Source organism: Morone saxatilis, unplaced genomic scaffold, assembly GCF_004916995.1.
Source record: "Morone saxatilis isolate NCDOM2014 unplaced genomic scaffold, NCSU_SB_2.0 Contig7, whole genome shotgun sequence".
Taxonomy (NCBI): Eukaryota; Metazoa; Chordata; class Actinopteri; family Moronidae; genus Morone; species Morone saxatilis.
The window spans coordinates 2,467,880-2,495,761 of NW_023340246.1; the positions used below are offsets into that span (position 1 = coordinate 2,467,880).

Genomic DNA, 27,882 nt, shown 5'->3' on the forward strand with positions numbered 1-27,882 from the left:
ATGAGGGCAGGAAATTTCATTGAGTTTGTTGACACAGTTGCTGTGGCAGACTGCTGAGCACTCCTGTTATATTCCAGTGACAGCAGTATAGCACTCTTTCATGTCTCTGTAGTACAGCGCATGATGACCTGAGATATTATGTCACACTGTGTTGGAGTCAGCATATTAATAGCTTTGATGAACTATCTATTTTTTGTAGCTTCCAGCCGATATGGGATTCTTGAGCTCGATACAGACTTTAGAGGGGAAAATAATCACTGATTACAGATATGGCTGCTGATATAGTGAATTTTTAGGTGCATTTTGCACCGATATGACTATGCAAAGGTACATGTTAAATAATTTAACATGTGCTTTTTTAACCAATTTTAGTTGACATTGCTGAGTAGGGTTGCAATAGATTTACACAGTATGATAACTGTCTCTTTTACTCTGTTCACCATATAACAGTATATAGTATTACACAATTATTATTATAGTTACTATTATCATCAGTTACAATGAAAAAAAAACCTTTTTTTAATAATATTACTTTCTCCAGTAACTAGTAGTGTAACTAATTACTGTTGGCAGGGAGTAATTAGTAAAATAATAATAATACCTTTATAAAAGGTAATGAGTAATACATTTAATATTTTGAGCTATAGGTCAAGATCATCATAGTTCTTTACCACATATTTGTTTGTTCTTCATCTCAGAGATATCAAACCATTATACTCTAAAAGTTAGAGTTTGTTTTTTACTGTATGTGCTTGCTGCTCAGTGGAAAAACTCGACAAGGTCACAATTCAAGATCAAGGATTACCATATGCTTTCCGAGGCCCTACAAGTCCAAGAATAACCCTTCCTATTGTGCTTGTGACATCATTTGTCCTGTGTCTGTCGCAGATTGCAAGTGCAACAAATGTGGCACCTCTTCGTGCGATGACAGGACAGGAGTGTGCCACTGCAAGCCGGGCGTCACCGGACGACTCTGTGACCAGTGTGAGGTGAGAGGGACCATGTGACTCTGCTCAGCCCAACTGGGACTTCCAGTTTATTACAACCTGGGGCTTATTTCATGGTGTTGGTCATCATTCTTAATAAAAGTAGCATTGTACAGTACAGGTTCATTTCTGAGCTCTGCGTAAGTATGTAAACCCCCCGGTTAGCTCTTTTTAAAACTATATTTTAAGTTTTGCACTTAGAGAGACATACTCTCACATATACAAACATATGCAACTCACATAAACATTACCCCACATTGTACCTGCCCTGCACTCAGTAAAAAATGGAAAAGTAATACCATGAATGTAAAAATAAGTGTAATACAGGTAGTATATATGTATAGTAGTAAGAAAAGAAAAGAAAATGTTTGGGGATCCTGTGTGTAAACATTAACCCTCAGGTTACTCTAAAGCTGCTGTAAGTGATACTTTTTTGTTAAAATAAGTGTTCAATATCTGTACATTGTGACAGCCATCACTGATATACAGTGTTCAGTCAGTAACATGGGTCTCCCAGTCCTTCCTTCCTGCAGTAAACAGAGAATACATTCTGGTATCAGAATTTCAGTGTGGTGACGAGGGTAGGAGGGAGGGGACTGCTAACTGTTTCACTTAGGTCACCTTTAAATTATTTGGAGAAGAAAAAGTAGAAAAGGCAATATATTTGCATGTTGAATAAATGGTAAATGGTAAATGGACCTGTACTTGTATAGCGCCTTTCTAGTCTTCCGACCACTCAAATCCCTTTACACTACGTGCCACATTCACCCTTTCACACACATTTACTCAGCGATGGCAAAGTTCTTAAAACAGAAACTAACTTATTTATACACATTCACACACCGATGCACAGCATTGGGAGCAATTCGGGGTTCAGTATCTTGCTCAAGGATACTAAAACATGTGGTGGGAGGAGCCGGGGATCAAACCAACAACCTTCCACAGCCGCCCACAGTCTACTTTGTTGCAAGATTTATGGCATCAAACGACAACCCGTAATTAGTATCATTGGTAACACTTAGTGATTACCCTAATATTTAATCTCAAAACGGCTGCTGTCTATTATCCTTTAAAGCAGTGGTTCCTTGGTTGTGAGGCCTTCTTGTTTTTCAGGGGTGTAAGAAAATATAAAACACATGCACTTTAGGCCTATATCTCTGCATTTTGTTCATTTTTTGAAGAAAAACTAAATTAAATAGTTTGCTTAGATAGTATATGTGATTGTTAAAGCAGTTCAAATACATAACAGAGCCAGAATTGTATAAAAAGAAAAACTACCTCTGATGTAATCAGAACCTGCTCAGAATTTATCCAAATTGCTTGTTTTACACAAACTTTCTGCAGCTGTTGCGTTCACTATTTAGGTTCATTGTACAGTTCATCAGGTTTTCTTTAGTGTTATTGTTATGCATAAAATGAGTTATGCATCAAATGTGTTAGTTAGGGGTTGTCAGTTTACTCAATGATAGAAAAGTGGTAAAAAGGTTGGGAACCACTGGTTTAAAGGTCCAGTGTGTAGGATTTAGTGGCGTATTTGAGTCTAAGCTCTACGGAAAAACTACTGTGGTCACGAAACACAAAATACACCCATATCCAGAGCGAGTGTTTGGTTTGTCCCTTCTGGGCTATAGTAGCAACATGGCGGTTCAACATGGCGGACTCATCTAGATATAATTGCTCTAAGCTAACAAAAACATAACGATTCCTATATTCAGGTGATTATATATGAATATTACATTCCATTTTTCCATCCGTCAATAGATCCTCCTCAATGTTACACATTGGATCTTTAACTAGTGCACAACAATAGGTTTCAAAGTGAACTAACTGTGTTTTTTATTCATGTACTGTAATCTAGGAGGGCTACTCTGGTTTCGCCAGCTGTCAGGGCTGTCGGAGGTGTGAATGCGGGCCAGCTTCCATCCGCTCCACCTGCCATCCTCTCACCCTCAGCTGTCCGTGCCGCCCGGGGGCCGGAGGTCGTTACTGCCAGCGCTGCCTTCCAGGCTACTGGGACTACAGCCCCTCCGGCTGCCAGAGTAAGTCATCTCTCCGTCATAAGACATGTCAAATGTTCTCTTGGTCTCTTAAAGAAAACACCCCCAGACCGTTTGTCGAAATGCAGATAATGCTTTCCCAGAGGAAAAGGCTGTGCTGAGCACTCACGTTCCCACACCCACTACCACAGTAGTGATCTCAGACAGGCATCTGCCGAGAGATGTGACCCTGTGGCCAGAGACTCTCTGCGGAGAGCTGCATGACATCACCATGCAGCCCAAATCTATACACACACAGCTGCTAAAGCCATCAGTCCCACACAAGAGAAGCCACAAGACAGATGTGCAGGCCTTGAGCCATCTGTGGGTCTTGATAACTGCTCTGACCTGTTTCCAGCTGTTGAGTTTATGCTGATGTGCAGAACTTTCTGAAATTTCTTTACACTGTATGATGAACTGCGAATGCATCTGTTTTTTACAGAGTGTGACTGTGAGAGTGGCCACTGTGATATGCATACAGGAGAGTGCCTGTCAGAGGCTGCAGTCAACCTGTGCAACATCAGTAAGTGGAGTTAACAGCTGGAGCAGATGCTCCACTACAGCAGAGTGCACATTGTTTCAACCACACTCACCACTGTGCTGCAATGCTGTAATCCACTCATCTCTGGTTTCAGGTTGTGATGAGTGCATTTGGCACCTGATTGGGGATTTGCGGCTGTCAAATAAGACATTGGACCAGCTAAAAGTTGGAGTGCTAAACATCTCTACTGGTGCTGCCGCCAACGACAGGCTCAAATACTACAACTACACTGCTCTTCGGCTGCAGGTACATATACACATAAAAGGATCAATGCAAAAGCAGATATAATTACAGCATTCATTAAAGATATAAAGTAACATTTCTGCATTAAAATGTCTATAAACACTAGACCTATGTTATATATGTTTATGTATGTTTAAGTTAAAGCTACATTAATCAATATTTTATATCAACAATGATTTAAAGAACAATGTGTAATGTGAAAGTATCACTTGTAGAGACAAACCCATTGAGAATTTCCCCCTGACTCTGTGGTCCCCCCAGCCATCCAGAGATTATTAGCCTATTTTAGCTCATTGTTTTGGTTTTATGGCCCTCAATAGTATTGTTTAGTTCAGTTTCACCACTTTCATATACGTTATGTCCAGTCAGCATGTAGCAAAACAACTCCTGCTGCACACTACCTGCCTGGCACCAAAAGAGAGACAACATTAGCAAGTGAAAGTGGATCATTTAGCCTCCAGAGAGCCCAATGTTCTTCTCAGTAGGTGGAGGAGACCAAAACTAAGGAGTCGCCATGGGGTCATATGGTAGAAAAATAATATTTTTTGATGTGGAATTACCAATCCGCTTGCTAATTGCTCAACCAGGAGTGACGGTTCAAAATCACGTTATTCATTAGTTATTAATTATTAGTCATTTACTCAATGAATTTCAATACTATATGTCTTTTTCTATTATATGACCCTTGGTGGGCTCCCTACAAAACCGAGCTTGTCTGCTTAGTGTGTAAACAGGAAATAGTGTCCTAACACATTAGCCTAATAAGTTTACAAGGCCATAATATGTCAAATGTTTTTAGCTTGGGGTTCGGAACCCATTTGGCCAAAAAAACATCATCCAGTTGTAAATGTAGGAAATATAAGACATTTGTAATTAAACATGACAGGCTAAGGTGAAGTGGATTCCAAGGTTTATCTTTTCCTTTTCCTTTACATGTTCTTTAGACTACCCTGAGCTTTTCATCTTTCTAATCCGCTGTAATGAATTTGCTTTGATCCCAGACTCAGTTTCAAGGCTGGAGAAACAAGTCCTCCGTGATGAAGGCCCAGGCTGCGGAGCTGGAGGAGGCCAAAGACGCTGTGGTGTTGGACATCAAACAGCTGGGAGAATCGGTCAGCAAAACCGTCATCCTTCATTTAATGCACATTAACCATTTAAGGGAAGTCTCTGGAATTCCAAAGGCTTTAGAAGTTTAAGCCGATGTTTTTTCCCTGGAAATACATTAAGCACAATTTCTTAACATGTGCATCCCAGTGACAATCAGATAAAAGCCTCCACACTCAGAATTGTATATCTATATGCTTCTATACAGTGTGTCAGTCAAATTATATACGTTATTTACCCTGCAGGGATTTAACATAACACCTTTATTTAGACTAGTCTTAGTCTTAATCTTTGTACAAGACACCTGAGAGTCCCAGCTTGGTCTTAAGAAGCAAGTGACTTCAGCCACTGATTGATTAGTCATTGATTAGTTTCTGTTGTGGTTTTTGTAGGAGAGCGTGGTGAAGACTCTGGGGAACCAGCTGGATAACGACACGTTGGAGACTTTGACCCTGGCTGAGCAGCTCAGCACAAACCTCACGGATCTCAACGTGCGAATCGAAGGTATCAAACAGCTCTGCTCGAGTGCAAATCTTTTGTCCTAGTGTCTCATGAAGTTGTCCTCCTGGTGAGTCCACACTTGCAATCTGAGTAATTTATGTGTTTTGTTTCCTAACTCATATATGTGTGTGTTTATGTACTGTGTATGCGCAGAGATGATCCATGACTGGGAGCTATACAGTGTCCACCAGGATGTGGATCCAGAGATGGTCAGACGGAACTCTGAGGTGGCCCAGGGAATGGTGACCTGGATGAGAAAGCTGGATCTGTCCCCACGAGAGCCCATCGCCACTGACGAGTCAACTGAAGCCCACGAGCGTAAGGAGACATACAGTAACAGGCAGAAACATACTGCACACACTGAAAATTTCTTGTTATCGTCAATATAGGACTCAGGAAATTGTATCCAAATGACTTCGAAATTAGTCTTTCATTTTTTACCATTATAGTTGAGAGTCAAGTTTATAAAAAAAACATCATATTCCAGACTTACACGTATCAAGACAGCTGTGTGCGTGTGATTAAAATTGATTGGTGACCTTTAACTAATTGAGCATAGCATCAGTTCAAGCAGCTCAGCTCACAGTCCCAGCTGCATCAGCTGATCGCAGCTAATCGTAAACAACCCACATCAGCTGACAGCTCACCTTCAAGCATCCAACTGGCAAATATCATACAGGGTGCATTATTTAAGCTGCTTTAGCCTTTCAGTATTTCAAAAGCATTTCCTGTTGTATTTGTTGAAATTATCTTTACATCCTGTCAGATATCAATACATGAATTGCTCTGAAAAGAAAAAAAATTCCAGTATCTGTAGCAGTTATTACAATTATACTAACATTTGCTAATGTGCTGCAGGAATGAGTCCTAAAGCCACAAACTGAGTTAGCATTGTTGCACCTCCAGTTCCTTCCTCTCTAAGTCAATGGGTTTTTTGAAACTATTCTAACTCGAACATGTGATGGTGATGTTGAAGTCATGCGTGATTTGGTTCTTTTATATCCTAACATTTGTTTTTTACTTCTGGTGATTGCATTTACACTTCAAAAATTATAAAAGTGGTGTTCATTTGTGAAGATGATCTTGCTAAATGTGTAAGTATCATGAACCTTTGTTCGCCACAGAGCCTTTTTTCTGCAATACATCATCACTGCAGCACTCTGTTATCGCTAAAGATAAAGAATGGGAGAGGATAATTGACATGTCAATAATTTTGTAAGCATTTGGTGATAAACCAAAGTATTGGAAAAAAAAGGAGAGATGGTGCTGCCAAATAAAAGTCAGCAGATAACTAGTAATAAGTTTATGCAGAGGGGAACATAGATATCCATGTCTAATGTTATGGCATCCAATACTACTCGAGACCTTTCACTCTGAACCCAAAACCTGCTAGTGGCACTAGATAAAAGTCATTAGAATCAGTTTTTGAATACAAACACTGACTCGATATAAGTCCCTTTGCTTCCCATTGCTGTGTTACAAAAACACCATTTGAATGAGATAGCCATTTTGGCCTGAGTGTCTACAGTAGCACATCCTGAGTCACTCAAATGTGACTCTAATGATGATAGTAAAATAATGGCTCGTGTTTCTGATTGTGCTTCCAGTGCTCAGGCGTATCCGTCAGCTGGAGAAGAAGTTAATGATCACAGATGGCCGCCTCCCACCTGTCAGGGAGCTCCTGTCCCGCTTCTCCATCAAGCTGTCTGACGCTCAGGCCTTTCTACAGAAAGCAGCCAGCACCCTACAGGAGACGGAGGACAGGAACAAAGCCAACATCCTCAAATTCCAGAGAAATGAGGTGATTTCCTTTAACCCCACCTCCCAGGCTCCTATGGAGTGCCACTCCCTTGTCTCATTTCTCCTCCAGCTTCTCATTCTGTTTGAATGGATGGATGCATTAGTAAACAATCCTGTTAAAGAGCTTTTCTTCATGCTGGGAGGGAGTGTGCTGCTCCTCTCAGTGCTTTCTGCTTTATCTCCTCTCACAGTGTTTCAAACAATGTTGAGTTCTGCTCCTTCACACCGAGGTCACTGGCCTTAAAATACATGATCCCTAGCAATACACGGCATGGTTGCAAAAGCCTGTGAGCGAGAGGTCTGGTTGTTGTTTGTCAGGCATGTCAGAGAAGTCTATTTCTTGTGGTATTTAAGTGCTGAGAACAGAAACACAAAACCATCTGTGGGAGCTTTGGACTGTTACATTAGGAGGAGGCCAGCACAGGGGGTGGGGGCAATGCTGTAATGCTAAAACATTTTCCCATGATAATGTCCAGAGCCTACACATAATAACATTACTTGATTTTATCATGATACAGCCCACTGCCAAGCCAACACACAGAATTATTACTGTACACAGGAGGTTCATCTCATCCCAACCAAAACACTGACTGGCATTTAGGCTGCTCAGCAAACATAATTCAGTATGCAGATAGCAGAGGTGTAGTGGTGCGTATACACAGATATACAGCAGCGTATACAGCATATATCCACTTCTGGCCAGGAGGAGTTACCATATATCTGTCTGTATATATAGCCAGAGATAGACACTCTATTAGTATCTGTCTTGCAGAAGTACCACCCTAAAGGCCCAGGGATACTAGTATTTAAAATGGTTGGATTAGTGGTGAAGTTTGTGGGGAAATGAATTCAGTCCAGTGAAATTCCTATAATGAGTCGATTCCCTCCGGTAGTTCAACTTTGGTAAACACACAAACTTTACCATAAACCTTTAGCAAATCATCTTCACAGTGCTCAGCTCATGGACGGATCTAGATAAATATTCATGGTGGCAAGAGGGTGACATGGAGCCTTTAAGGGCTGGCAGACGTATTGGCTGATTTAATCACAAACAACTGTAATAAATGCACAAAAATACAGTACTATCCAAGGTGGTGATATGTTGGTAGTTGTCAAAGATACATTTGACACTAAACTGGGGATATGGTTGGCAGACAGCTATGAGACTCCCAAACTTTCTGTCCCACCACTCTCATCCACCTTGTTTCCAGCAGCAGCAGGAAGCTGAGCTCTCTGCTCTGTACAATGTACACTACCTGCTTAGCAGCAAACAGCAGACAGACACCGTTAGGGATGGCTGGGGAACATAATGGATCATTTAGCAGGTGAGGAGCCAGATAATTGTTCTCAGGAGTTGGTTGGAATCAAAGCAGAGCTAAAAGAGAGGTGAGCATTGTACTGGCTTAGGTTGGTCCGAATCTGCTGAATGTAATGTATACTCTACATCTAGTACACTGCCTCAGTGGTTCCCAAACATTGTGACAACCATACAATATTATTGGAATATACAACTATACAAAAAGTTATAAATTCATTCATTCAATTGAATTTACATCAGTACTATGTACACACTTACTACTACTGTAGTTTCATTATCTCATTTTTATTTTGTGACCTATATGGTTTCAGTAGGTGTGTTGCTTCAAATGAAATCTTAAATTATTTTTTTAAGGAATATTTCATGAGTGATAATTGTATTTGGCATTAATAAATGGAAATAAATGTTAACAGAGTGATAGCAGCATCAACAGGTCTGCCTTGAGATTTGGGCTTCCCCTTTGGGCAAAAAAAGTTTGAAAACCACTGCCTTATCTTATTATAATGTTTTTATGCTATACTGACTCTTTTCCAAAGTTTCCAAGTCACCATTAGTGTCTCTGCATTTCGATACGGTACAAAAATCAACATGAAGAGACTTGAAATGGTTGGCAGTAATGTAAATACACTTAATTTGTAATGTATCGGATAAATCATGCAAAACCACTAGTATCTGCCTTCCAGACTTTGAGTTTATACTCTGTATTTTAATGTCATTTTGTTGTATTTGTTGATTTACAACTGTGTAAGATCATGTGCAGTGGACATTTGGATCCAGGAAGTCATGACCCAGCCCTTGTCGTCATGCCATGGTTGACACTATGGGTCTGCTGTCCAGCTGAACAGCTGCTGCTGGATTCTGTGCGTGTCTCTGTTTGTGTATTTGTGTGCTCGTGTGTTATCAAGACTGGGGATCTCCATGATCAGTGTCTCTGCTGTAAATCAATGCCATGAATGGTGCACTAACGAAACAGGGTGCCTCTCCTAATCTGGGGCTCTTCCTAGCCTCGGTACAGACCGGCCGACACCAGCTGCAGCCGCAGTGTGCACACTGCTGGGTCACCACAGCCAATCAAATCATCTCGTCATTGTGCCATACTCAGTCATGCAGTCAAATGATCAAACTGGGGATGTTGTGGTTATATGGCATGCACCACTAGGCCACCAGGAAGCCCCATTATCACATTTTTTCAACTGTCAGTACAAACATGGTGGGAAATGTAGTAATAAGTTACCATAAAATGGTATCCCACAATTCAGGGTGAAAAGTAGAATACAAACAAAATCTTCTGAATCTGAAACAAAAAAAAAAACGGTGTCACTCATAGGAATAGTTTGATATTTTTGTAAATGTGCTTATTTGCTTATACTCTGTCCGTGTGTTTTATACAGAGCTGGAGGCAGGAGGCAGTTAGCTTAGCTTAGCATGAAAACAAAAACAAAAAAAAACTAGGGCCAATATCAGACAAATTCTATTAGTCAAATGTATTTTTAACTTTTGCTGGGAGTTTTCTCTCTTTTTTGGCAAATTAATTATCGCCACCTACTATGATGGAGTGTGAACGACAAAGCAAGAACAGAAAGAAACAAATGATTTCAGGCGGTGGATTATTAACACGATACCAATACTTCACTTTTTTAAATATCATGGTTATCATCGATACCAGTATATCGCAAAACCTTAAACTGCTAGTGTGGGAAGACGACAGTAGCTGCTTTTACAAGGACTTATGTGCAGTAAGTATTTCTTGGTGAACAGCTGACTTCCCATAGTCTAGTTGTCACCACAATGTTGCCAAGCAACAAGCAGAGGCCAAAGTTCCAGCAATTACAACAAATTCTTGTTTTTACGTGTCTCTCTGTGTTCAAATTAAACAAATTAGATATAACATGTTCATTAGTGAGCTTTATAGGCGTGAACTGTGGTCAAAGCCAGGCTAACTGTTTTTCAGTTGCTTCCAGTCCTCATGCTAAGCTAAGCTAAACGCCTCCTGGTATGAGCTCCACACTTAACACACAGACGTGGTATCGATAGCGTTTTTTCTTAAGTGACTAATTGTTCCTTATATAGATAGTGTTTCAGGGTGTATTGGTGGCCAAGGCCCTGGGGATTTTAAGACGCTAAACATGTGATTGCAACATCCCCTGTTGCAGTCCAGCTGTAGATTCACCTTCTCATTTCATATCTTTCTCTACTGTATCCTATCTTATAAAGGCAACATATGACACAGTAGTATTGGAATAAGTTCTGAAGCTTGAATTGTGGCTAACTTTTATCATGTTTATTTCCTTGTGCCCCAAGGCGAGGCAGCAGAGGCTGGCAGAGGACCACACTGCTGTCAATGAAACACTGGATATAGCCAGAGGCTCCATCTCTGAAACAGAGAGGACTGTGGCTGAGGTGGATGCTTTAGTGCAGGTGAGGACCCATGATTGTCAGGAGGACCCATGGTGGTCTCATAGGAAGGGGTCAGGGGTGAAAATGGAAAAATCTCTGCTGCCTAGTGATGCTCGGGTTTTTTTTATGGCTCACTGAATGAGGAGGTACGTATAATAATCTAATAGACAGTGATATGAGGATGCAGTATCTCAGGGCCTGCATCAAATTTATTCATGAAATGGATTCCTGAGACGCAGCCTGTGTCAGATTCTAAAGCTGGCCAATTTGATTTGGAAGCAATTTGTGGATTGCTAGAGATTGAATAAGCCGTGTTCTCAAACAGCGCTCCCTTTTTAGTCCAGTAGCTCTCTATTGTGTTACTCTGTGGGGAAATACAATCATCCTGAGGTAACAATGTTAGCTTGGATGTGTGTGTGTTGTAATGTGTGCGTGTACTTTGAGTAATCACAAGGTACAAGGATTCTGAAATGGGACATAAATGCAAAACAGTGGAATGTCCTTGCAAATAGTAAATGAAATGTTAATGTGTATGTGTCTGCGTGTTTGCACGTGTACGTCTGTGCGCACAGAATGTGACAGAGTACCATGCAGCAATCGATGGCGCCAGCCAAATGCTGATGGAGAAGACTGAGCGTCTCTCGCTGGCTGACAGAGCACTGGTGCAGAGGGCCGACGATCACGCTGAGGAGCTGGAGAAACACGCCAACGAACTGGAGGAGTGAGACACCTTTCTCTATTAAACCTATTACCTACAAATAATCAGACATCGTGAAAGAGCAACACCAACATTGCATTAGTCTATCTCTCAAGACTTCTGTTTGTGGCGCTGAGGCCCTAACCCACTAGTTCTCATTACCATGAACAGTATGTGTGTTCATGCTGCAACAGTGTTCTCACTGATGTGTTTTTAATAGTTTTTGGACAACAATGGAGTTTTAAGGCACAGAAGCTTTATCAGGCTTTGATACACACACAATACTTCTTAGCAGATACATTCAGGGTTTTGGTCTTTGTGTGGGTTTTGTCAACAACAAGAAAAATATAACATCATCTGCATTATTCTTAAATAAAAGTTGAGGTATTTAGTAGGGATGAGCAAGCTCACCATTATCTTTATCTGTCCAACCACTGAATTATCTGTATTTGTATCAGTACAAGGAATGGGCGGGGCTTAAATCAGACATGGGTGGTGCTTAAATGTGAAGTGGTTCATCTAAATCTGAAATTGATATGTGTTGAAAAGAAGTAGAACTTGCTATATTTATGAGAAAACTATTTACAGAACAGCCTCAGAATTTAGTTTTGGAGCAATGAGTAAGAGTAAGAAAAATATTTATCGAGGGTTGCTCAACAGTTGCTATATGGTGCACGGATATTGACACATATTGCTCTGCTGATACTCATACTCATACAAATTACATTATCTCTAGTGGATACTCGTTTCAACCCCAGTATATAGTTGCTGCTTTGGCCATCATTCATTTTATTATTTACACCTGTGCTTTTTGTCAAAATGTACTCTGTGAAGAAGGTACAACAGCAGAAAGCGTATTGTTTATATGCTTCTCATCAGCCAGGATACTGTTTTTATTTTTATTTAAATAACTTTTTGTCATGTTGTTGGAAACGTTCACTATATCCTGACAATGATAGCGCTCTTAATAGCATTTGCATAATCCACCAAGCCTGAACGAAAACAAGTAATCAGAGCAAAGATGACAAAAAGTTATTTTTATAAACATTATTTACTGCAGCTTTAATCCATGGGTGAATCTAAAGATTACATAAGAATGACGTCACTCTGGGAAAAAAAAAGTGAAAAACTCGAACAAAAGTTAAATCTGCATTAAACACATTGACATATCATCACTATTTTAGGATGTTATTGCTTACGTGTAAGCAAACAATAACCAATTAATCTAGCACACATGGAGCAACATTGGCAATTATTAGGAGTTGTTTTTCTGTCCACTTGCCAAATTTAATTTGAATATATAGATATACAGTTAGTGTACATCAGAGAGAACGGCTGGTTGCTGCAGCTTGAAACAAGGCTGATGAAACCAAACAGTAAAAAGTTGTGGCCCAAAAACCAAAACAATGAGCTGAAAAGGGCTAAAATGTTACATACAGCTGAGGGCACCAGAAGAGTCGTATAATAATTCTTTGAAGGTTTGTGACTATGAGCGATCCCTTTCACGTTACACCTAGTCATTTGATCTACTGTTAATATAAAAGTATTGATTAATGCAGCTTTAATTTAATATGATTTCCATGAGCACTGGGAATTTTGATGCTATTATGTGCAATTTAGAAACCCTCAGACTAGACTGTAACATCTGTCATCCTGTTTCCTCCAGGGATCTGAGAGAGAGCGATGCCAATGGCTTTGTGCAGAGAGCCATAAGTGCAGCCAACGTCTACAACAACATAGTGAAATACATCGATGATGCCAATATTACCTCGCTCACCACCCTCAACTTATCCCAAAGAGCTGAAGATGTATGTTGTATTACAGAAACACACAACATACATCTACTGTAGTTCCCGTCAACATTCTGTAGCTTTGTTATGTGCTCTGTGTTTTAGGCCATCACTGGGATTAATGCGCAGCTTGGGTACCTGGTAAAGCAGAGCGACAATGTTTTCAAGGAGTCTGTTTCATTACATTCAGAACAAATTGGTATGTGGCTTTCACAGAATGAAGAGTAAAATTGTTTTATTGTTCATGTGTCAATATCGCATGCCCCTTTGACAGTCTCTGTATCTCTCTGTGACAGAGGTAGAAGGTGAGGTGGTTGACAAGCTGAAATACATTGAGGAGACCAAAGAGACCATGGAGGATAACACCAATAAACTTGCCAAGATAGTGGAGAGTATCAGTGGAATTCACACAGGTAAGACAATACCTGGTTATATTAAAGTAACAATGTGACGTTTTGCTGTCAAAAAACTGCTAGCTAGATGGAACTTGCTAGCAATTTCCCCTGTCAACAAATGTAGTTCCTGTTAGACTACTCTTTTAAGCTTTGAATTAAGTGTCACTTTGAATTAAAGGTTTAAGATATGCCAATGTCTTGCTAGCAGTTTCTCCATTCACAGACTAGTTCCTGAAATGTCAGGCTGTTATTTTAAAGTTTGAATTAAAGGCTTTGCTTAGAACAACAACAACAACACCAAATCATAATTTCTCACTTACTAGAGCTATCTAGCTGTGCAGATACAGATACTATCCAGCTGGGTTTTCTCACTTACTTATTTGTATCTAACCGGTAGATTTGGTTTTATTTTGCCAAGGTTTTAAGATGTGCTAATGTCCCTGTTACTCAGGGTAATTCACAGGCTCACTGGGAACAGATTTCCCTGAAACTATTTCTTTGGTAGAAAAAAAGTGAGATTTGTGGGTTTCTAAAAAGACCAGGCCACTCTTTGCGATGAACAAAATGCTCTAAACCTTGACATATCAGAACTTTCTCTGGCTCATCCTCTGCATCCATTTTCAGACCGAACACCACAGCGACTGGAGTTCACCCTGAAGGTGGCTGAGGGGACTCTCAACCGCTCCGCAGAGGTTCTTCAAACTGTCACCCCCATCACCAGCAAGGTGGAGGAGTGGGCCACCAACATGAGGAACAATGAATACTCTACAGATGCTTATGAGCAGGCCGTCTTGTCTGCTGGGGAAGCAGGTATCATAACTGCTGCAATGTTCACGGCAGCACATAGATATTGGATATTTTAAAGATCCTTGGTGGAAAATCTGCATTTTTAGTACCACATAACCATTTATTAAGCCTGCGAGTAATTTCATGCATTTGCTGCTCACTTTCCCCAGTTTCCTCATATGTGTTATCCTGTTTAAATTCTTGTTCTACTCTCTTTCAACGTACTTTATAGTGGAGAACCTGAATTTTCTCGTTCCTGAGCTGCTAGACAAGCTGAAGGTTGTCGAGGAGAAGAAGCCTGTCAACAATGTGACCACCAACATCATCAGAATCAGAGAGCTCATAGCCCAGGCCAGGAGTGTGGCCAAAAAAGTTAGTTCATCACTTTGAACATGCTTACGATATGATCAATTTAGGACAGTCAAATCAAGCCCTCTTCTGTTTCCCATTTACTAACTAGCACAGACCACATTGCCACAATCTCTTGATAGCTTATACATGGACATTTCCACGATTTAGAAATGTAGCAAATGCTGGAAACCACAGAAATGACTTTTTAGAGGTGAAGCCTTTGTCCTTGCATAACCAAATCTTTTATGCTGCACATAAACTTTAACCCTATTCATAGACATTAAACCTTATTAAATCTGGGCTTTGGCCAGATAGTGCTAATAGCTAACAGGTAGGTTTCCTTCTTGGGATATAAAATATTTTAGATTTTTGCAATTCAATTGATAGCACAAAGAACAGCTCCTCTTGTTGATCTTACCATTAAGCTCTAAGTCATTCTGTTTTTGTTTTTTTTACCCCAGGTCCAAGTGTCCATGAAGTTCAATGGTCAGTCCTCAGTGGAGGTTCATCCTCACAGCAACCTGGAGGAACTGAAGACAGTGACGTCCATCAGCTTGTTCATGAGAGTGGACCCTGATAAGGATCCCATAGAGGACCGTTTTATCTTATACCTGGGAGACAGAAATGTGAGGAATCCAGGAAAACCAAAAATGGTGGAATTTGGGATAATGAGTTACTATAAAACTAATGCCTACCAGGAAGAATGCTAAGTGGATACAGATGGGAGCCATTACATCAAGTAAAAACACTTATGGGGAGCAACTAGGCATGCACATTTAGCTCAACTCAGCTGTTGAATGGGTGCTAGTTAGCAAGGAGGTTTTAGGGTGGGTATGTGGCCCAGATCTGCTGCTGAAACTTCACAAACTCGCACCCAGAGGCCCAGGGCAAAGATGAAAGGCAGGGAGCAGCTTGTGGACATGAATAGTTTGTTGTGATCATGGAAGCAGGAATGACAGGCTTTGAAAGCGCACAGTTGCTCCTTTCAAAAGGTCTCCAAGAGACGCCTGTGACAATAGTGCATGTGTGTGCCTTCAAAGTTGGAGTTCATTTACATGAATACCGTTAGCTCCGCCCACTGGGGCACAGAAACAGTGCAGCTCCCCGATGTGAGGTCTCTCTGTTCTCTTTAACGACACTTCACCTTGGTGATTTCACTGCCACTGTAATCTATGCAGTGGTGTTTGGCTACGCCTTTTCAGGGTGGAATAATAGTCTCAGCGTGAGTGCTATTGGTAGTCACAAATGAAGGATGTTCATGTTTTTGAAACCACTATATTTCAAGGTGAAATAACATAAAATATTATCATTTGCCTGTTGGAAACTGATACCACAGTGGTAAACTGTTGTAAAATGACAAAAACAAAGGCCATGATTGGAAAATGAAGAGGGTATGAACTTACCAAGATGCGACATACAATGAGGATTTTCTGCTGTTTTGTGCTCACAGGGTAGGAAAGACTACATGGGACTGGCCATCAAGAATGACAACCTGGTGTACGTGTACAACCTCGGGGGTGAAGATGTCGAGATCCCACTGGGTTCAAAGCCTGTCAGCCAATGGCCCGCAGTCTTCAACTACATTAAAGTGGAGAGGTAATATCCATGAATGAACTTTAGATAACAGATTTGTTCAACTGGCACAGTGGAATTTGGAATTTAAATATGTTACTGCAATCAACTGAAATAAAAATGAAAGGTTCCAAAACCACACCACAACTACAACGACAATAGCAAATGAATTGTTTGCATCACTTTCAGAGCAATTTGATGAACGATATTGTGGTATGCAACTTATAAAATGTATATATAACATCATTTTAGTCTTACACATAAAAAGCATAATTTACCTGAGACATACTTTCAAACATTCACTGAAGTCCTTAATGATGTAAAAAAAAAAAACTGGATTGTCATATTTCCCCTCATCTTTGTGAACACAGATCCTTTTGGTTTTCTTTTTGTTTCTCTATGCAACATACAGCAGTAACAGGCCATCAATAGCTTCATCATAACTCCACAGGGCACCTTTAATGTAAAATGTATAATCTGTTAACCATGGCTTGCCAATTTACTTGGAGAATCTTTCTGTTGTGTGTCTACTTGAACAGGTGTTTTTTCATCAAGTTCAAACAAGCAATTTTGACAAGTTTGTGCAGTTAGAGTTTGCTGAATCTGACTTGTCTTCTAGATTGTGGTAAAATTACTTAGTAATTAGTTGCTCATGCTTTGTGCTCTTTTCTTGCAGGCTGGGCAGACATGGAAAAGTCTTCCTCACCATCCCCAGTCAGAGCTTCGCAGACGAGCAGAAGTTCATCCAGAAAGGCGAGGCTCCAGGCTCTGACTCACTGTTTGACATCGACCCAAAGGATATAGTGTTCTTTGTTGGTGGCGTCCCACCAGATGTCAAGGTAATGCCTTTCACAAACATTCATAATAATACAAATAAATCCTTATTTAGTTCTCTTGCTTTTTCCACTATAAATGAGTACATGTTTTTTAATTCTATAGCTTCCACCTCCTCTGAGTCTGGCTCCTTTTGTGGGTTGCATCGAGTTGGGTTCGCTGAACAACGACGTGATCAGTCTATACAATTTCAAAGAGACTCACAAAATGGATGTAGTTGCATCAACACCGTGCCCCAGGTACACATTTGCATGGCTGGATTAACCTGTTATAGGACCCCAGGGCAAAAATTTACTGTTGGGGCCCCTGCTGACCCCCTCACCCCCACCTATCACTAATTTTTCTATCAGTCAACTAACAAAACCATTGGCGTTCAATAAACCAAGGACTTTTGGTGTCCCTGTGGGGGTGGGGGCCCATTTGGTAATCCAGCATTCTCATTAGATACTTTCTCTTCTGTTGAAGGATGTATCTGAATTATCTGAGTATTATCTGAAAATGATCACATAGACTGTTTCAAAATGTCAAATAACATTTCTCTTTCTGCCGTCAGGTACAAGTTGGCGTTTTCCCAGAGTCGTATTGCGAGCTACCTGTTTGATGGAACAGGCTATGCACTCATCAATAACATTGAGAGGAGGGGCAAGTTTGGTGTTGTCACAAGATTTGATATTGCAGTGCGAACTGTCGCAAACAATGGCATCCTTTTCCTCATGGTCAATGGGGTAAGTCTACAGACCACAAAAGACCTAAAGACCTCTTTATTATTTGACCCAAGACCTGAGAGGCTGGGTATCACTGAAGGAAAAAAATCTAGATTTGCATGCATCTCATCGTATTATATCACATTTTCTTCTTTCTAGACATAATAACTGATGATAGAAGCATATTTAGTTGTCATTGTTCAGTGTTCAGCTGAAATGTCAAAGACAAACCTTATTTATAATATATGTATATTGACCTCTTCTTTTCAGGACAAATATTTCCTTTTAGAGTTAAAGAATGGCTTCCTGCGCCTAATGTACGACTTTGGCTTCAGCAGTGGCCCGCAAATTTTTGAGAATAATTTGCCCAAGCTGCAAATAAATGACGCACGATACCATGAGGTAGGTTCTTTCTTCTCATTTAGCTGGTTAGACAACATGAACTTGAGGCACATGTTGCTGTAACTGTCGGTGTTGGGCCCTTTGCGCAGGTGTCCGTGATCTACCATCAGTCAAAGAAGGTTATCCTACTGGTGGACAAGAGCCATGTCAAATCCATGGAGAATCCAAAAACCACTCTGCCTTTCTCAGATATCTACATAGGAGGGGCTCCCTCAAGCATTCTCAAATCTAGGTGAGTTAAATACACTAGCAACTAAACGTTCACTCAACATTATATAGTTTGTGTTTGAAAGTCCAGCTTCTCTGGATGACACAATTGCCCTACCTTAGCTGTATTATTAAAATTATTTTCCCGGATGGCAGAACAAGTTGTAAACATAGTACTGACATACCGTATATCACTGTTTAAAATAGTTTTGGCGGATGTGTTAGCAAACAGTTGCCATTTCAAGCAGACACAGAGCAACATAAGCCTTTATTCAGAGTTGTGTCTCTGCCCACCTCAGGAAGTCCAATATTTACTTTCCCTTTAACTTTTTTTGGTCTCAACCATCTCCTGAGGGAGATATCTGGCTCTTTAGCAGCTGAAGGCTCCATTATTCGCTATAGAGAGGGCTTAGCAGAGTTTTTTTTACAGAAGCTTAGCTAATCAATATATTAAATTTTATCAATAAATCAAATGATAGGTTACTTGTCGTGACTAACCTACAGACAATTATCACCAAACCCTGCTGTTTGGAACTTTTTAGCCTCCTTTAGCTTATTGTTTTGGTTTTTAGCTCTGATCAATTCTTTTTCCAACAGCAGCTGTTTTGAAAAGGGTCTATCTGCTGTATCACAGACTACACAACACACCCACTTTGAAATAACTTCCTTTATTAACATAATAATAAAAAAAAACCTGAATCAAGTAGCTTTGGTGCCTAAACCTAACCAAACTCCGACCGTTTTGACGGCTTGTCATGCAGTTGGCGTGTCCGGTACTGTTGATAGACCTACTTAGCTGTTTCCGTCAAGAGAAGCTCAAAAATCACGGTAAAACACTGTACATCCCATGGCCCACAAACAGCGCCAAGTTATCAACTAGCTAGCTAACTAGAAGTTGAACATCTAGCAGCTAATGGCCAAATATTTTTCTCAGGAGTTGGTGGAAACCATCAGAGCTAAAAGTGAAGCTATGTTCGACAAGTGGCCAGAAACACAACTCCAAATGGATGTTGCTTGGTGTCTGTTGGATGTGTAAAAAGGCCCTTTGACCCTTTCCTAAAACATAACAACCATATCAGCTTGTTCTTGGAGTTCTTCTGCCCCCAAGTGGCCAAAAAATTATTAAACTTTCAACTCATTGCTTCATGCTGGTCAAGAGATTTCCTTTTAGTAACTATACCTGACAGCATAAATTTAGGGCAAATAGAGTCTAGATATGGGTAAGCTCAATTTTGCAATTTGGCAGCATAAGAAGGATGTTTTACACATAGATTCCTTTGCTAGTGCAACTTGTTATTCCACTTAAAATTGGTGACAGCATGTGTATTACCACAGGCCCGAGCTGTCTGCTGTCGAAGGCCTGAAAGGCTGTGTGAAAGGTTTCCAGTTCCAGAAAAAAGACTTCAACCTGCTGGAGGAGCCTGGCACCATTGGCATAAGCAGTGGCTGCCCTGAGGAGTCATTTGTAAGTGCTTCACCACTTCACACACTGTCAGTGGTAATGCACTGCTCTCTGGAATCAATACCAAATATGGACAAAGAGTGGATCGCACACACAGTCACACACACGTCAGCACACAAACTTTCACTCTCAACTGAGACAGAATAAGTGGCTGTTCTAGTTCAACAGCTTTCACATGAGTCAATCGATATTTCCTTTGAGGGGTCACTGAGCTGTAAGCTGAGTGGAGCATTGAGAGGTAATAGGTGATGAGAGTGAGGTGTGTTTTTGTTGTGACAGATGTCCCGTAAAGCCTATTTCACCGGAGAGAGCTACCTGGGATCCACGGCAAAGATTTCACCTTTCGACAACTTTGAAGGAGGCCTCAACTTTAGAACGCTGCAGCCCAGTGGACTCCTGTTCTACCACAGTGAAGGGGTATATACTATTCTTTGTCTTTATACACATGGAAAAGGGGTTATTATGATACATTTCAAATGGTTGGGAGTTTTAATTACTATAAGAAGCATAATGACAAGTCTCATTTTGTCATAAATCAACACAAATCAAGAACTGACCTTGGATCCTCTCCTTCAGACCGCTCCTCCGCCTTTGCCACTAAGCAATAATAAACTTATTTTCTCTCACTTCAGTCTGATGAGTTCAGCATCTCCCTGGAGAACGGAGCAGTGTTGCTGAACTGCAGAGGCACACGAGTTAAATCACACAAAAAGCAATACAATGACGGAAGGACACACTTCTTAGTGGCCTCGGTGAACAATCAGAAGTAAGTATTCGAGTCCAGCTAACAGCTGGGTTTTGTGCACCTGTTGTTATTTAAGTGTAGCTCTGCATCCTGTTTCCTCTGTGAAGTTTTGGACACATGGAGATTGCAGAGCTCATTTTACATAAAGCACCTTTTCCATCCCTGTCAATTAAATTTCAAGATTATTTGATGGCTTAACCCATTATATATATATACATATTTATTTATACCAATATCCCAATCCCAAACACAGGGACAGAAATAAATTCAAACTACCTACCAGAACTGTTTCCACAGTCTTTCCAACAATTCAATTAGATTTTTGACTGGAGGGGGACTTTAATAGCACACCCAAAGGATCAGCACACCCAGCATGGCAGTGTTAGCACTGTGGCTTAATTGGATGTTACAGCCAGTTTTCCACTATGAAAATAGAAATCTGTATCTGTGGAATCCAATAACTATCATCTGCAGATCTCCAAAATCTACATTAGTACCTACATCTACATTAGGTGGGTTTGTAAACAGATAATAGGCTATGTGGGATGGTGCGTACAGTAAGTGTCAGAACTGAATGACTGACTATTCGCCTTAGGTATTCACTGCTGGTGGACGACAAGGACAAGCAGGACAAAAAACGTCCAGCATCAGCCACGAGATCCTCATTGGATCCTGCCATAAAGACCTTCTACTACGGAGGGTCTCCGAACAGCAGCTTCAAGAACTTCACAGGCTGCATCAGCTACGCCTACGTCAACAGGTAGACAACCACAAACACCCTCACATCTTTCCAGACTGCAACCAAGACCACCCTGAGAGCTCTCTAACTGAGGATTTGGCTCTGGTTGCTGCTTAGTGTGGAGGCTTTCTCCCTCTATGCGAGGAAGTGTCACAAATAAAGCTTTGAGCTGAGTAACTGAGGACATGGAGGTGGTTGCCATGGAGACATGGTACTGTGTTGAGTGCTGCTCTCTCACTGTCACTCCTTCTGCCTATATTTCTGTAGACAGGACCAGGACATTGAGCCTGAGGACTTCCAGCGGTACACAGTGAAGGTCCAGACCTCCCTGCAGGACTGTCCAGTCCAGCGCCCCCCTGCTGCTTTGCTGTCAAGGCACAGGGAACACACTTCTAGAGCCAAACAGAACCAATCGCAGAAGGTAAAATTAAAAGAGTGCCTTCAGTATCTATCCTTTTTCTTTTGGTTGCAACAATCTGGCCCATCCTGACATCCAGTAAACACTCTCATAGGTAAGCAGGGAGTCTAGCCTCCCTCTGGGCCTGATGGAACTCAAAGGTGATGACCAGGAGCCATCAGAGGTGAACATCGAACGCTGCTACCTCTCCTCAAGTCCCAGAGCACCCCGCCGAGCCTTCCACTACGGTGGCATCGCCAACAGCAGGCAGCACTACACAGACCTCCCAGACTCCTTCTCTGAGCGGTACGTCAGTCGAAAAACTCTTTACAAGTAACCCCAAGGTCAGGTCTGTTTGAAAGCTCATTCTGCACATGTAGGGTTTCTTTGTCTGCACGCATGACTAAATGCACCTACCACCTCCCAGGTCCCACTTCTCCTTGTCCCTGAAGACCCACTCATCCTTTGGCCTCATCTTTTATGTATCTGACATTCAAGAGGACAACTTCATGGCTCTCTTCCTGGCCCACGGGAAGCTCGTATACACCTTCAATGTGGCGGACCAAAGAGTCAAAATCAAGAGCGAGGAGAAATACAATGACGGTGCATGGCACAATGTAAGTTCTCTCAATGTGTATGCATGTTTGGCTATGTGTTAACAGTTTCTACAGTGACGACCTCCTCTCTTCTCCTGCTGAAGGTTATTTTTATCCGTGCTGGGAGTATGGGGCGGTTAATAATTGATGGGCTCACAGTGCTGGAAGAGAGAGCTCAGGGAAGCAACATCTCCTGGCATGTCAGCAGTCCCATCTATGTGGGAGGAGTTCCTCCAGGGGCAGCCCAGAGGAATGTTCAGGTATGGGTTGAACTTTATGTGAAAAACATTTAACATTAAAAACATAGAAAACATGGGTCTATTGAAACACATGAATATTCTATCAAGCTGTTGTCGCTCTGAATAAGACAGTAACCTCTTAAAATTCGCTGTAACTTATAACCCTTGGGACACTTTTCCAAAAAATCGCGAGCACTGTTTCATATTTTACAGGAGAGCCAAAAAAGATTTTGATCAAACTTGAATCTGTTGATGTTACCATGTACTAAACACAATATTTGATCATTGTGTGTTATCAGATTACTATAAAAACAATATTACTACATTTTAAGTTGAAGAATATTTATTAAACATTTCAATAAAATGGCGAAGAACTTTCATTTGAACACAGCACAACACTTTGACTCTGAGGCTCTGTTACTATATGATCATACCAGCAGACATCCTGCTCAGCTCAGCTCAGGCTGCCGTTCCCACAGACAGCAGGAAACCACCATTGTGACCCTCTCCCCCTTAGAACAGGAAGTCATCCTCTGATTCTTTTTAAAGCAGTATTCTTTGATTCCCCAGCTTCGTGAGTTTCGTGAGAGAGCAATGAGAGTGAACTAAAAACAGTAAAGTTGTGGCCCCTGTAACAGCAATGGTCAGCCAGTGCCTGCATTGGTATTATTGCTAATTGTGATGTAATTTCTTGGAGTATCTTGAAATAATCCATATCCCTAAAATCTGTACAACCTAAGCTAAAAGGTTATATATAGGTTTTATTTTAAATTGATTTTGACCGAAGAAAGCAAAGACGGGCACCCGCGGGAGGTCTGCTTTTAGAGGGTTAAAGACTGCCTGTGTGACAATTACTGGTAAATACTAAAATGCATCATAATAGCAATAGCAAGTTTATTCATATAGCACATTTTGCACACAGGCAATTCAGTGTGCTTTAGGCAAAAACAAAAATCAATATAATGAATATAATTAATAATAAGACTAAAGAATAAGAATAAACTCTGCACATTCATCATTCAAACATCACTCTGAAGGAACAGAAAGAAACACTGATTTTGAGGAGGGGGGCTTTGAATATCTAACCTTGGATTTTTAAGAATATCTCTGTATGTGTCCCTGTAGAGAAACTCTGCATACAGCTTCACCGGCTGTTTGAAGAACCTTCAGCTCAACGGGCAGTGGCTGTCCTCCCTGGCAGACACTTTTGGGGTCACTCCATGCTTCGAGGGACTCTCAGAGGCAGGAACATACTTCTCAGAAGAAGGAGGATATGTCGTGCTGGGTACATTTCTTTTTTTTAATGGAACAGGCACAGGCTTGCTTTCCCTACAGCTTCAAACTGGAACTAAGAAATTATCCAATTGTATGAATCTAGTGTTGATTTTGTGCAGTCTTTCTCAGATGTATCACCATTTACATTTGGCAGGATCTGCAACTCTTTGCAAATTGAACATCTGTTATATGACATGGCTCATTAGATTTCCTTTTGGAAAACTCACAAGCCCCTCTGGTCTTTCACCATCCCGTGTGCATGGAGACAGTTTGGTTGGGTGAGGGAACGTGATACCCTCAGTGCAGCTGTGGTGAAATTGTGTCTCTGCTGAGGTGGGGGGTGAAGGCCCCAAGGAGCTTGTGAACTGAGCTGCAGCTGTTGATCGAGTCCAGTAATTTTACATGTGCTCGCACCACAGAGAAACATGGCTGATAATTGCGGCAAAAAGTGTGAGGTCCAGAGCGGGTACCCAGAGATCACTTCATCTTGTGCTCTCTGCCTCTCTCCCTCAGATGAAACGTTTGACCTCGGGCTGAGGTTTGAGCTGGTGATGGAGGTGCGCCCCCGTGTGGCATCTGGGGTGCTACTGCATGTGCGCTCAGCAGAGGGCTATTTCACTATGTACATCCACCGAGGGGAGGTAAGTCACTGGCACACCCATGCAGAAAACTGCACACATTCAGCATGGGTGCCGGAGGTCGGGGTGCTGAGGGGGCGGAAACACCCCCTAAAATCTGGTAGAATGAAAACCTGTTCAAAATAGTTCATAAAAATGTTTCAACTTATAATGACTTTCTCCTTCTTTACTGGGATTTACATCTGCACACTGGTATTTAGCGGGAGAGAGGTTTTGCCATAATTTTTTTAATCAGTTTTATTAACTAAAATGTTATAAAAGTTGTGTAAAATGTTGTTAATAACTATTAAATTGGCTATGAATTTTCCTGGAAATGCAAATTAATAAAAAAAAAACATGAATGTCATGCATTTAGCATTTAGTTTGACATCATTATATAGACATACTTTCTCTCAGCACCCTCGACTCTGACTGACTTCCAGTGTCACTGACATTCAGGTGAGGTTGTGTTCAATAGTGTGGATACAGTATTGGTGTTTGTTCCCAGGTGGTGGTCCTCGTGAACGATGGGTCTCGTGAGTTCTCCACAAAGGTGTCACCGAAACAGGGTCTGTGTGCTGGCAACTGGCACAGAATCACTGGTGAGAGCATGCACATTAACACTCCAAAGCCATTTAAAGAAATAAAGAAAGAGAAGAAGATGGAAAAGTTGTGAAGAGTCAGCGGTGGCTGTGACTTATTGCTCAGATCTGATGAATTTGTTAGACACGTCACACTCCACCTTTAAATGTGGCCAATATCTGATGCCAGTCTGAACAGGTCACACTACTGAATGGACCTGCAATCATTATACCACATATATCACATAAGTAGTAAACCAAAAATATATGTATATAGCACCTTTATAGAGCAGACCAGGGTGTCAGTATTATAGTGCTTAAAATGTTGTTACATTTTCAGTCTCGCTTTTAGATGTGTTTTTGGAAAAATACTTATTATATATATATTATACATTGATCATAGTGTAACAACTACTGTTGGTTTTCCTTTTTTAACAAGTACACTCATTATGGAGGATACATTTCATACCAAAAAACAACAAAGGGAAGTATTATGATGACGTTTCAGTCTATGGAAGAAGACTGAAACTAGAAAAAAAACTCATTAGAAAGCTCAAAAATCTTGTGATTCTCCATAAGTCTGCATGGTATCAGTGTTTTGTTGCAGCCAATGGAGCTCCTACTGCTGGCCATTACATAGAATGCAGGTTTAAGACACTAAACAGACCCGGAAGCTATGTCCACTATATACACCGTCAGTGGGCTAAACTGATGCATTCTGTCCTGCTTGACCTCAGTGATCCGGGATTCCAATGTTGTCCAGCTGGATGTGGACTCTGAGGTCAACCACGTGGTGGGACCTCTGAACCCCAACTCCACGGATACCAAGAAGCCGGTGTTTATCGGTGGAGCTCCAGGTGAGCCAGGAACACACATTTCTGTTCTCCTGTTATACTAACACCACACCTTTCTAATCATGTGACGCACTCTTCCTTTTCCTCCTCCTCCCAGATGACTTCCTCCCAGAAAGAATCGCCACCAGGAAGGCCTATGTCGGCTGTATGAGGAGCCTGACCATCAATAACAGCCAAGTGAGCTTCAGCAAAGCTGTTCTGGTCAGTGGAGCAGTCAGCGTTGGAACCTGTCCAGGGGCATAACACTTGTGTCCATGCCATCACTGTCCCCCAATACAGCACTGACCAAACACATTAAAACTCTCTTTCTGTAAAACATAGCCATTAAGAGAGGCATTGTCACTGTTCTTTTCTCTCTTTGTCAGATGTCTGACCTGTCTTTTACTGTAATTTGTCTCGTTCATTGTTTTACATGAAAATATCTCATGCCAAGAATACGACCAAATGACCCTAAATTTAAAAATGAGCAGGAAAAAAACCCATCACTTATAAGAGAATGTGAACAGATTTCAGGTTCAGAGCCATTCTGAGGATCCTACAGTGTATCCATAAATTAGACTTTAATCATTTCTCCATAATAGAAAGTCTTTACTTCAGTTTTTTATAATCTCACTGGCACATTTTTTCTACAAGCTCATGTTCAAAACTTTCCTTTTTGTACTGTTATTTCTGATGAATAAAAATATTTTACATCCACATAAGCTTGTTTTTTTTCTCGTTTATCTTAGGGTTGTACTGATTCTCAGTATCTATCGATATATATATCATCTGATACGATCCATTAGCTCAAACAATTACATACACTTTACTTTAGGTTATGTATTTCCTTCTTCATGAGAGTAGAATATTAGTTTTACAGTTTGAGCACGGTATTTTTACATGGCTGGGTTTAGCAATGTGTATCCATACAAATTATTAACAGTTTAGATAGTATTGGATTGGGACCGGTATCGGCAGATACTGACAGTATTAGACATGAGAAAGAAATGTTTTAGAAAATGAGGAAGAGAAAGCATACTGGGTTTTGTACTAAATACAAAACTAAAACTAAAATTTTCATTTGTGAATTGTGCTGACAAAGAAAGTTATCTGTGGTTTTACAGTGTATTTTCAATGCTGGTTAGATTTTTGTTACATCAGCTGCTTCCTGGTTAATTGTATTCCTGTTGTAAAATCTATACTGCTATACTATTACTTGTTCTTTATTTTCGTCTTTCTGTTATATACTGCAGTGGTTCCCAACCACCAAAGCTTCATGGGGGTCGTGAGGCCTTCTTAAATTTTAAGAGGTGTACGAAAATTTTAAAATATACACAGTTGGCCAATAACTAGTTCACTTCAGTGAAGAAAAGAAAAAAACTGCCAAAAACGTCTTGCAGTTTCTGCGTTCACTGTTTGGGTTCATTGTACAGTTTTTAATATAATATGAAATATCCATAAAATATGTAATCTGAAGTCGGGGGTCGTCAGTTTAATAAATGATAGAAAAGGGGTCCATTAAGGAATAATGTTGGGAACCACTGATAGACGACTAAATATGGGAACACTGCCCTCTGCTGCATATACGGTGGATTTTTCCAACCAAATACAGGTTGAGGAAAAACAACTATGTGAAGTTGAGCAACATGGAAGTAATGTGATTTTTATGTTGAGTTATTGGTCCTAGCATAATGTTTCTCTCAGGTAATGAATGAATCGTGTACGACATACAGA

The 27,882-nt window shown here is 40.8% G+C and overlaps 1 protein-coding gene across 2 annotated transcripts in view; it reads left to right on the top strand.

The window, feature by feature from the left end:
• Positions 1 to 26,867, top strand: part of lama4 (laminin, alpha 4) — a 39,822-nt gene extending 12,955 nt beyond the window's left edge. For both annotated transcript variants that reach the window (XM_035678552.1, XM_035678551.1), the window contains 35 exons: positions 889 to 989; positions 2,845 to 3,025; positions 3,465 to 3,545; positions 3,658 to 3,809; positions 4,808 to 4,918; positions 5,303 to 5,414; positions 5,565 to 5,729; positions 7,019 to 7,212; positions 10,831 to 10,947; positions 11,499 to 11,647; positions 13,290 to 13,431; positions 13,519 to 13,612; positions 13,710 to 13,826; positions 14,433 to 14,618; positions 14,827 to 14,966; positions 15,407 to 15,571; positions 16,396 to 16,541; positions 17,194 to 17,356; positions 17,457 to 17,590; positions 17,905 to 18,076; positions 18,326 to 18,457; positions 18,547 to 18,689; positions 20,000 to 20,129; positions 20,406 to 20,543; positions 20,759 to 20,892; positions 21,467 to 21,631; positions 21,878 to 22,031; positions 22,123 to 22,313; positions 22,435 to 22,624; positions 22,708 to 22,863; positions 23,968 to 24,127; positions 24,631 to 24,758; positions 25,243 to 25,336; positions 26,053 to 26,172; positions 26,267 to 26,867. In XM_035678552.1, the coding sequence (XP_035534445.1) occupies positions 889 to 989; positions 2,845 to 3,025; positions 3,465 to 3,545; positions 3,658 to 3,809; positions 4,808 to 4,918; positions 5,303 to 5,414; positions 5,565 to 5,729; positions 7,019 to 7,212; positions 10,831 to 10,947; positions 11,499 to 11,647; positions 13,290 to 13,431; positions 13,519 to 13,612; positions 13,710 to 13,826; positions 14,433 to 14,618; positions 14,827 to 14,966; positions 15,407 to 15,571; positions 16,396 to 16,541; positions 17,194 to 17,356; positions 17,457 to 17,590; positions 17,905 to 18,076; positions 18,326 to 18,457; positions 18,547 to 18,689; positions 20,000 to 20,129; positions 20,406 to 20,543; positions 20,759 to 20,892; positions 21,467 to 21,631; positions 21,878 to 22,031; positions 22,123 to 22,313; positions 22,435 to 22,624; positions 22,708 to 22,863; positions 23,968 to 24,127; positions 24,631 to 24,758; positions 25,243 to 25,336; positions 26,053 to 26,172; positions 26,267 to 26,412 (5,003 nt within the window). In that variant the 3' untranslated portion in view covers positions 26,413 to 26,867. The remainder of the gene's footprint in view (positions 1 to 888; positions 990 to 2,844; positions 3,026 to 3,464; positions 3,546 to 3,657; positions 3,810 to 4,807; positions 4,919 to 5,302; positions 5,415 to 5,564; positions 5,730 to 7,018; positions 7,213 to 10,830; positions 10,948 to 11,498; positions 11,648 to 13,289; positions 13,432 to 13,518; positions 13,613 to 13,709; positions 13,827 to 14,432; positions 14,619 to 14,826; positions 14,967 to 15,406; positions 15,572 to 16,395; positions 16,542 to 17,193; positions 17,357 to 17,456; positions 17,591 to 17,904; positions 18,077 to 18,325; positions 18,458 to 18,546; positions 18,690 to 19,999; positions 20,130 to 20,405; positions 20,544 to 20,758; positions 20,893 to 21,466; positions 21,632 to 21,877; positions 22,032 to 22,122; positions 22,314 to 22,434; positions 22,625 to 22,707; positions 22,864 to 23,967; positions 24,128 to 24,630; positions 24,759 to 25,242; positions 25,337 to 26,052; positions 26,173 to 26,266) is intronic.
• Positions 26,868 to 27,882: the final 1,015 nt, after the last annotated feature.